Here is an 11099-nt window from a genome sequence, read left to right as displayed (position 1 = left end):
AACCTGAACCTAGAAGGCATACTTGTAATCCGGGTTGGGTCTTAAGTATTACCGAATTTAATTTAAAAAATATTAAAAAATTATTAGAATTTATTATTTTTAGTTATTATTTTTATTTATTAATTTAATTCTTTTAATTTAATAATGTAATATATTTTAATCCACACTTTTAAATATTAATAACTAATTAATAATTAAATACAATAAATTTTAATAATCTTTTAATATTTTTCAAAAATATTTTTATTACTTTTCGAGAATGATAGTTGAAAAAAATTTATAAAAGAAATCTATATTTTTTTTAAAAAGTTTGTGAGTAAAAGTCGTGTGTTATAATCACACCGTCTATAAATAAAGATAAAAGAAACACATAGTACATAGACACACACACAAGCAAGAAAAGCATGGAACACAGTTTCTACCTCTCCCTTCTACTTCTCTTTGTTTCATTCGTATCTCTTTCTCTCTTCTTCCTCTTTTACCGTCACTGGTCTCCGTTTACGGCCCCAAACTTGCCACCGGGAAGGATGGGTTACCCAATCCTCGGGGAGAGCATCGAGTTCTTGTCCACCGGATGGAAGGGACATCCTGAGAAGTTCATCTATGATCGCATGATCAGGTTTTCCTCTGAAATCTTCAAGACCTCCATCTTTAACGAACCCACCGTTGTGTTTTGCGGACCCACATGCAACAAGTTCTTGTTCTCCAACGAGAACAAGCTGGTTAACGCGTGGTGGCCGGAGAACGTTAAAAAGATTTTCCCAACAACGATCGATTCCAAACTGGAGTCCAAGAGGATGAGGAAGTTGCTACCACAGTTCCTCAAACCTGAAGCTCTGCAACGCTATGTCGGCATCATGGATTCCATAGCTCAAAGGCATTTTTCTTCCCATTGGGAAAACAAGACGCATATCACCGTTTTTCCTTTGGCCAAGAGGTGATGACTTATTATTCTTCATTGGATAGCGTTTAAGACAGAAATTTAGTATTGTGTTCGACCGTGTATTTAATAAATCTAGAAAATGAGAATATAAAATAGTGAAATTTATAATAATAAGGATTGAAATTTTGACATTTTTTTAATAACTAAAAATATTCGTATTTTATCTTTATATTTATCTTGAAACAAATATCATATATATACTAAAATATAACTCAATCTTATACATTTTATATTAAATATAATATAAAAATTTAATTCAATATTTATTTCTCAAATTTTAACCTTTCTTCTAAATACAAATAGAAAAAATTTATGGACCAACAATTTTATTAAAATTTGGCCAGCATTTAACTATCTAAAAGAAAATAAATAATCTTATACCATTAAATATAATTTCACACAATTAAAAACATTAATAATAACTAATTAATGATTACAAATTATAAAATTTGTTAGTCCCCTAACACTCTTCCTACAATATTTTTGCTATGTTGTCAAAAAAATTGGTGTCTAATTATCAAAAGAAAATATATAATTAATATATAATTTAAGAATATTAATTTTTTTTATAAATATAAGTTTAACAAAAAATTTGACATTAAGTGATAAATATTAAAGAATTAATCTTCAAAAACTTAAACAGATAAGTAAAAATATATGAATAATTATAGGTGAATTCTATAGTGCTTATAACTTTATGTCTAACTTTTACTTAACTTACTTCTTATGGCAACTTTTGAATATTTAATAATTATTTACTTTTATACTTTTAAAATTAAATATTGATTTTTAACCCTTTTTAGTAAGTTAGACAAATACTTTTAGACACTAAACAATCACCATAATTATATATCTATTAGATGATTAATTATAATTATTTATATATTTTTTATTATTAATTTAAATTTTTTTTAAAATAATTTTATGATATAATATCAAAATTTTTATAATTTATAATTTAAATTTTCATTTTTGTTATACACAAAAATTAACATAAGGTAAAAAAAATCTAAAAAAAATTTAGGCAAATTTAAAAGAAATTTTATGTTTGTACCTCAGGTATTTATGCCTCATTCAATCAGGTTAGACTTTTTAGGAGTGGTTTTGTGACTTATTGAACATATATTAAACAATTTACACATATACAGGTACACGTTCTTGTTAGCTTGTCGTTTGTTCATGAGTGTGGAGGATGGAAAAGACGTAGAAAAAATAGAAGGCCCTTTTCATCGTTTGGCGTCCGTAATCTTAACACTGCCAATTGACTTGCCTGGAACGGCATTCAACAAAGGAATCAAAGCATCAAAGTTCATAAGGAATGAACTTTTGAGGATCATAAAGCAGAGAAAGGTGGAGTTGGGTGAAGGGAAAGCGTCCCCAGCACAAGACATACTGTCTCACATGTTGTTGACACCCGATGAGGATGGACATTACATGAATGAAATGGATATTGCTGATAAGATCCTTGGCCTTTTGATTGGAGGACATGACACTGCTAGTGCTGCATGCACTTTCATAGTCAAATACCTTGCTGAGCTTCCTCATGTTTATGATCAAGTATACAAAGGTCAGTCTATTCATTTCATATGCTTTCTTAGAATGACTCACCAAGTAATATACTTTTTGCTTAAATATATGTATTTTTAATATTTTAAAATACTGCAATTTTATCTATTATATTAAGATTCATTGGTTTTATTATTATAGAATGTGATTTTCATCATAAATGATACTATTGTTCTTTTGTACAACAGTGAGGTGACAAATCCCAAGTGATCAGTAACACAAACATGTTATCCAACCCTATAATTTTTATTGCAGCGTAGATTCTTTAGTTTTTGAAAGATGCAGGAGATCTTTTTTTTTTTGTTTCAAAAAAATTAAAATCAGAGCTTTCGTATTTCATCCTTTAAAATAAACATGAACAGAAGAAAAGAGATGCTCAAGAAAATGAATAAGCTACTTGTTTCTGTTCATGTATTCTTTAATGTTTTTCCTCTCCTGTCATATATATAACTTGTGGTGTTCGTAGGCAACCATAAAAATCAATTTATACAAGTCATGCATGAAGTCAATATCTTTCTATTCTTATTCCTGAAAACGTAAATTAATGTCACACGCAAACTAAATGATTTGGTTGGCGTTTGAATCACCAATTACTTGCTTCCAAAATAAAATTATTTCATGGTTGACAACGCAATCTTTATGGGAGTTTGAAGCCCTGGCTAGTGTCGTGTTAACATGTTATTCAAATTTTTATAAGTCAAAGGAAGTTTACTAATTGAATGAGTTTTTGCAATTAACCGCTTAATTTAATTTACTTGCCAGCTTGATTACTACCACAAGCTACTTCTATTTCTGGGAATGCTAGGTAAATAATGATCATCTTGAACAACATTAACAACCACCAATCAAATAAAAATATATAATACTCTAATTTAATGCTATTAATTAAATTTACTCTTTTAATCCTATTAATTCACATTGTTCACACATTATTCAAAAAAGTTATTGATTACTTTTATTTTTCTTTTTATTATGGGAAATACTAGGGAGATAATGACTTTGTTAAACAATATGAATAACCACCAATCAAATAAAAATACACTACACTTCCAAATTAACCCTCTAAATTTTAATATTAAAATAACCATCCATACACTAGTAAAATAAACATCCAATATATCTATTGTTTACATTATTTAATATTTTCATTGTTCACCTATACTTTTCCTTGTATTATAATCTGACTTTTAGGTTAATGTCCTTCTACCGTTCAACATTTATTAGCAAACCTCATTAAATTATTAAATAATTATGAAAGTACTAAAATAAGAAATGGTTCCATAGGAATATTTGTTATTTTTTTTTACTATGAAAACCTAAAATTGTATTTAGAATACTTCCAAAAGCTTAAACATGATGATGTCCCTGCTCCCCCAAATTATAAAATAAAAATAATAATATCTCAAATTAGTCATTAAAAAATTATTCTAATAATTTAATTTTTAATAAATTTTTATTAAATAAATTTTTATTATTTGAACGTACTAATTTATAAAAATTTTTAAAATTTTCATATTAGTCGCTTTGTATAGATGAATAATTTAATATAAAAATTAATTTTTTAATAAAATAAATATTTAAAAGATTAATTTAATTATTAAAATTTATTTAGGATTAAAGTATTTAGCTAAATTTCTTTTAAAGATCAATTTAAATATTGCTCTAAAATAAATACTACTAGTCCGATGAAAAAATTGCGAAAGAAAATTGGATACCTTAATAAATAATATTCTCACAATTTTAAAAGTGTGATTGTCTAAATAAAAAGTATTTTTAATATTTAGCTTTATGATAAATTAATGATGAGCTAAGAATGGTTAAATAATTTGGTTAATTTAGTTAAATTTTTATTTAACTACTCTCAATTATCAACTTTACGTGAAATTGAGTGTATCTAAGTTCAACCTAAATTAATACGAAGTAATTATCAAGAAAAAAAGTAAAGATAAATATGAGGAGTAAAATAACAAAAGCCTAAACATGAGGCTACGACATACTTAACCTTTTCATTTGAACTCAAAATAAATAAGTTGGTGTTCCTCATGTAGAGCAAACGGAAATAGCAAAATCAAAATCTGAAGGAGAGTTGTTAACTTGGGATGACGTCCAAAAGATGCGATACTCTTGGAATGTAGCTTGTGAAGTAATGAGACTTGATCCTCCACTCCAGGGAAGTTTCAGGGAAGCCATCACTGACTTCATCTTCAATGGCTTCTCAATTCCGAAAGGATGGAAGGTATATATACAAATTAAAATAAATAAATTATAATTATACTATATAAACACTAAAAATTAGCTATTTTTCTATTATTTAATCAGTTTTATTTTTGTAGTGTTGAATTTTTTCTTTCAAAAAAAACAACTAAAGTCAATTAACAAATCATTTATCTATATAAAATATAGACTGAAAATAAATTAATTAATATATATATTCATATACAAATATATAATAATTAATTTTTTTTTTTTGTGTGCCTAGTATTTTTGAATAAAGTATGGTTAGTTTAATTGATGATCACTATTTCGTATTCTCTTCATTTAACTTTTTTTATTTTTTTCTTTTGTTATTCATATACTACGTATGAAGTTATACTGGAGTGCGAATTCGAGTCATAAGAATCCAGAATATTTTCCAGAGCCGCAGAAATTCGATCCAAGTAGATTCGAAGGCAAAGGACCAGCTCCTTACACTTATGTGCCATTTGGTGGAGGACCTAGAATGTGCCCTGGTAAAGAGTATGCAAGATTGGAAATACTGGTTTTCATGCACAACCTAGTCAAACGCTTCAAGTTGCAAAAATTGATTCAAGATGAAAAAATTATAGTTGATCCAGTGCCCAGACCTGCAAAGGGCCTTCCAGTCCGCCTTTATCCTCACAAAGCCTGAAAGAAAGGTCATGGATCTTGGTACTAACTGGTGGTTATTCGTATACTAAGTCTACAAACTAATACTTATATTGTTACACTGTTTTCTTCTTTGAATTTGTATCCTATATATATCTTGCTTTGTTGAACTTCAAAACTTAAAAGACTAAATTCAAAAGAATAATGCGACTTGCAGAAAGATTGTATGGTCAAGCTATGCGTGACTCTTATACGTACATTTAAGTTTCGAAAGTTGAATTCTAAAATATTAAAAACAAATAGAAAAAGTTTGACGACTAAAATATTTCAATCATAATTAACCAAAATTTTTTAAATTGACTTTATTTATATAATTTATTTATATTTTAATTTTTTATTTTATTCTCTTATCATTTCACTTATCACACTTTTAATGAGCCCCATATATTAATTAAATTAATTATAATAACATATCCCTAAATATTAAACATCAACTGAATCATATATATTCATATTTTATTTTATATTTTGATATTTATATTTAGGATTACAAAGACTAACAATAATAAGAAACGGTAATAATAATATTACTTAAGTGATGTTAATTATAATCGATCCATATAAGATAAAAGTTTCATATAACCACTAATTTCTTGATTCATCTCATTATTAATGGAGGCAGTCAAAGTAACGTAAAGGCCATCTACATTCAGAGACAAAAATTACGATTTTAGTGCAATTGAAGCACAATCAAAAGCGTCGACATTTAGAAGAAAAATCATGACTTTAATACAATTGAAAGTACAATGAAAAAGCTTGATCCATCAATTCTTAGAGATAATGCTTAAATCATTTTATTTAATTGACAAATTTATTCGTAACATTTATAAATTTATGTACATAATATTAATAATTTTATATTAATAAAATTTATAATTTCGTACTCATAACATTTATAATTTTATATATATGATATTTATAATTAATAAATTTTTATAATTAATATTATCAAAATTCAAACTATGTATCTTATTATATTTTTTAAATTATTTTATATATGTACTAATAGGTCATGAATTATGATTTTAATATTTTTATTTAATATTCATATATATGTTTATTTATTAATTTTAATATGATGAAATAATAATTACTTTTAAAAATTTATTTCTTAATTTTTGTTTATATTTTATATTTTATTTTTTATTTTCTAATAGTCTAGGTGTAAAATATAAGTTATATAGTAGAAGTTATTAAAAATTTTTAACATCTATAATTTTATATTATAATATCTTATTCATACCCTGGTCCAACACTACTAGAAAACTAGTTATTACAGACGGATATTTCCGACGAATTTTATCCTATGAAAATACAGACAGAATTTCAGAGAAATTTTTTGTCAAAAAACAAAAAAATGAATTAGCATAAATTACAGACGGAAAAAAAAATCTCTCTATAATTCTGTCAGAAAAATTAATTTTTTTCGTGGGAAATAGTTACAGATTGAAAATCCGTCTGTAATTAAATAGACAAAAACACTGAATTTTATTAAATTATTAATTTTTCGCCGGAAAAAAAAAACTTAAAGCTAATCTAACCTCTCTCTTTCTCGGGCTCCATTCACAAATAACTTAAACCTAATCTACCCCCCATTCGCAATGCCTCCGTCGAAGATCGCAATGCCTCCGTCGAAGAACCCCTAACCGTGACGAAGAACCCCTAACCCTCCTTTGAGTTTTTTCGTTCTTCTCTCGCCACTCTCACCCTCAAGCTCACTGAGTCTTACCACTCTCACGGCTGGTCTCGCCGTCGATCTCTCTCTATCTCTCCAATATATCGCTTCTCTCACGGGCGTTTCAGACTCAAGGTCGTCACGCTCTGTTTTCGTCGCTGCTCTGTCACCGTCGCTGCTCTATCACGCTCTGTCACAAGTGAATCGATGGAATTTGACCCAATTCCAATCGGTTCCTACTCCAAAGAAAACCACAGCATCTACCAGCAGTTGTTTAAATTACGCCGATTCAAGTATGCATTATTTAAATTATGCCGATAAACTTTAGGGCTCAATTTTTCTACGCCAGTTTTAGCTAGGTTTATCATACTCTGCTTTTGTGGCTCAATTGTTTAATGGTTCCAACTATTATATAAAGCAAAACAAAAAGTATACAAAATTAATTGAAGCAGAAAAGCTTGATTGAAGACACTGTGATAGTCAAGTTCAAATAAAGAGAATGTGACTAGTAATGAATAAATTAAAGTTGCATAATATTTCGTTAAATGTTAAAACATTTTTTAAATATATATAAGGCAATTTTGAACTATATAGTTTGCACATTTATTTGAACTTTTGCAGCAAAGCATTGCCGTATGGAGTTACTCATGCAGCAAAGGTTAGTGGCTTGCCCATGGTTTCTTGATCAAGTCCTCCTTTAGTAAAATTCTTAGTGTCTTATTTTTATATCTGTAGTGTAAGTATCGTTGGATCAGCTTTAGAGCATATGAAGAGGACTCATGAGGCTGTAAATGAGAAAGAGTCCAAGCATATTTCTGCAGCAGCGTCACTAATCAGGTATCTAGTGAATTGATTGTGAGAAACTAAGTATTTTTTTATATTTTTTTACTTCCCCTTTCATGTGAAAAATTACTTGATAGCTATTTTAAATTTTAGCTCTACAAAATTGAAGCTAGGAAGCTCAGCTCCTCCTCCAAGAAAGGCCGGTGGCCAGAGATGAGTGTAACAGAAGGTAAATTATAATATAGACATCTTCAGACAGAACATGGTAAGTGTTATTATAGGCATGAACATTGAGTTTTGAGGTAGAGAGGAGAATGAATATGCCATGCGGCAATACTCTGTAAGTTTTTTTTTTATATTTTTTAATTTTATTTTTAGATAAAAGGATATTCGTTTTCCATAGATGGCATAATAAGGTGCATACAGGATTCTAAAGTTATAAGGACGGTGAGAGACGTTTCCATAATAGCTGCCAGTGTTAAGAGTTTCAAGTAAAGCTTGAAGACTGTTCTTGTTGAAATTGAATAAGCTTAATGAGAGAATGACTTGGAAATAGCAAGAAGCTAGTTTCTTATTCACCTGAATCACCTCTGAGATAATACTTTGATAAAGACTTCTTTGTTTAATGTTGTATGATTTTTAATGTAACTATTTTCTATAAAAAACGGTTAATATTTTTCAGCAATATATTTTCTGGACACCTGTTCAATGTTTTGATTTAGATTTTCTCATTTTTTAATTATGACGACAATTTTATGATACAGGGTGTTTATTATTATTTCTATCAAATATTCAAGAACAAAGCCGAACTGGCTGCACTAGAACAGAAAAGGCTAGGCATTGGCAATGGATCAGTTGGAAAATATTAGATTAAACCTAATATTATACAGTGATGTTCTTATTATACAGTGATTTTGCTTTATCCAATGAACCCAGAAAGGAAGAAATGCTTTGAAGAGTAAAGTATATCATAAGCTGCCATCAGTTTACCAAGATCAAGTATTTAAGTCTGAAAAGCGTAAAGTATATCATAAGCTGCCATCAGTTTCAATGCTTTGAATTCAGTGATACTGCTATTAATTTATTATGAATGCATAATTGACGTTAGGATTTTTGCTAGTAAAGAATTTTATAAAAATAGTCACGTTGTAGATATATATTCTAAACCAACAGAAATCCCTTCATACAAACGTTTTGGTTGTCACAAGTAACAAACCCCTTTTAAAATTGATAACTGAGTATTTAAAACTCGGATCGTCTTCTCAAGGAATTGCAGGGAGGTATGTTCTTATTATTGGCTATGAAAAGGGTAAAATTGGGGTTTTGAGAATGAGGAATAAATATGGAAAATAATTTAAATGACAATTAAAATAAATAAATAAATACTGTAAAGCAAGCCTTTGGCAATGTATGAGAAATTGAAAGTCCAGACTTTGTTATTCTTAGCAATAATAATGAAAGTTGAATCTTAATTCCACTTAGTTAACCTTTGCTAAAGCAAAGGAAAGTTAAGGGATAAATTAGTTGACCTTTGAATCCTATTTATTTCCTAAGAAAAGATTGGGATTATTGAAGTTCAGTCCAATTAGCAAAGATAACAATTATCAATTATGTTAAGCTAAGATAACTCCTGAGTTACTGATTTCTCAACCAAGACCAAAAGGAAAAGAAGTTAAATCTGCTGGAATAAAAATTGTCTTCAAATTAGGGATAATAAAAAGGAACAATCATAAACTGAAATACCTCAAATATCATTAAATAAAAATGTCAATTCTAACATGGACAATATCAACAGTCAATTGGGCAACATCAATCAAACACAATAAAAGCTTCAGAGTAAACAAAAATAGAAGAGAAATTAAATAGTAAAAGGAATATTGAACCTGGGATTGAGAGTTACTCCTAAAACTAAAAGAAATCCTAAATCCTAAATCCTAAAGAGAGAGAGGAGAGAACCTCTCTCAAGACTAAACCTAAATCATGGAAAGTGACTAAAAATTCGCAGACTCCCTGAATGGATGCATTCCTCCACTTCATAACCTCTGCTCTATGACTTCTGGACTTGGATTTGGGCCAAAAATGCTTCAGAATCCACTATGAGCGTTTTCTGTAATTTCTGGTGCGTGGCCTCTGTCACGCGTCCGCGTGGGTCACGCGGTCGCGTCATTTGGAGTTCTTCTTATCACGCGGTCGCGTCAGTCACGCGTCCGCATCGTATGCGATTCGCTCAAGTCGTGCGGTCACGTCAGCCATGCGGCCGCGTCGCTGTTTCTTCGCTCTTGGCACGCGATCGCGTCGTCTATGCGATCGCGTGGATGCCAGTTTCTGCAAAACTCTGTTTTGCACTTTCCTTCCATTTTTGTACGTTTCCTTTTCCATCCTTTAAGTCATTCTGCCTTAGAAGATCTGAAACTACTCAACACACTAATCACGGCATCGAATGGAAATAAAGGTAATTAAAATAATTAATTTTAAAGCATAGGAAACATGTTTTTCACATACATCACATAATAAGGAAGAGAAAGTAAAACCATACAATTAATATGAATAAGTGGGTGAAGGATTGAATAAATCACTCAGATTAAGCACAAAATATATCATAAAATATGGGTTTATCAACCTCCCCACACTTAAGTAATAGCATGTCCTTATGCTATGTCCAAGGTAAAAAGTAAGGTTGAAGTGGTTGAATGCCATGCAATGCAATTCTAATCTAAATGCAACTAACTAAATACATGATGCAATTCTAATTTTATTCACTCATATATAAAGCTTACATGTAGTTAAATCAATTCACATTCTCAAGGATTCATATATATATAGCCAACCTTAGATAATGATAAAGCACTTTTACAATTGAGATGGGAGAGAAAAACATTTTATAAACTTGCAAGACAATTAGTAATTTAAGCAGAGATATATGTTAATGAGTTAGTGAACCCTCACTGGATTTTGTGTTTACTCTCTAGTCACTCAGTGTTTATTGGGTTAATCACTCTATTCTTCTTTTTATTCTTACTTTCTATAACTTTGTTTTTCATCTAACCAATCAACAATTATAAAATATAGACATACCAAAATCATGAGGTCTTTAATTAAGGTTGTAATGGGGCCAAGGTAAAGGTAAGGTTATATGTGTAAGGCTGAGTGAGTTAATAAGTGAATCCTTAATTAGTCTATGATCTCACCTAACATACATAATTTCTAAAGTAAAGCTTCTTTACCCAT

At 29.2% G+C, this 11099-nt stretch overlaps 1 protein-coding gene across 1 annotated transcript; it reads left to right on the top strand.

Moving 5' to 3' along the window:
* Positions 1-386: 386 nt before the first annotated feature.
* Positions 387-5593, top strand: LOC130970774 (beta-amyrin 28-monooxygenase-like). The gene is made up of 4 exons (XM_057896955.1): positions 387-937; positions 2092-2510; positions 4558-4745; positions 5097-5593. The coding sequence occupies exons 1-4, from the start codon at positions 405-407 to the stop codon at positions 5394-5396; spliced, it is 1440 nt and encodes a 479-aa protein (XP_057752938.1). The 5' UTR covers positions 387-404; the 3' UTR covers positions 5397-5593.
* Positions 5594-11099: the final 5506 nt, after the last annotated feature.

The sequence above is a fragment of the Arachis stenosperma genome, chromosome 3, assembly GCF_014773155.1.
Source record: "Arachis stenosperma cultivar V10309 chromosome 3, arast.V10309.gnm1.PFL2, whole genome shotgun sequence".
NCBI classification, from domain to species: Eukaryota; Viridiplantae; Streptophyta; class Magnoliopsida; order Fabales; family Fabaceae; genus Arachis; species Arachis stenosperma.
This window is presented reverse-complemented; position numbering and strand designations above follow the sequence as displayed.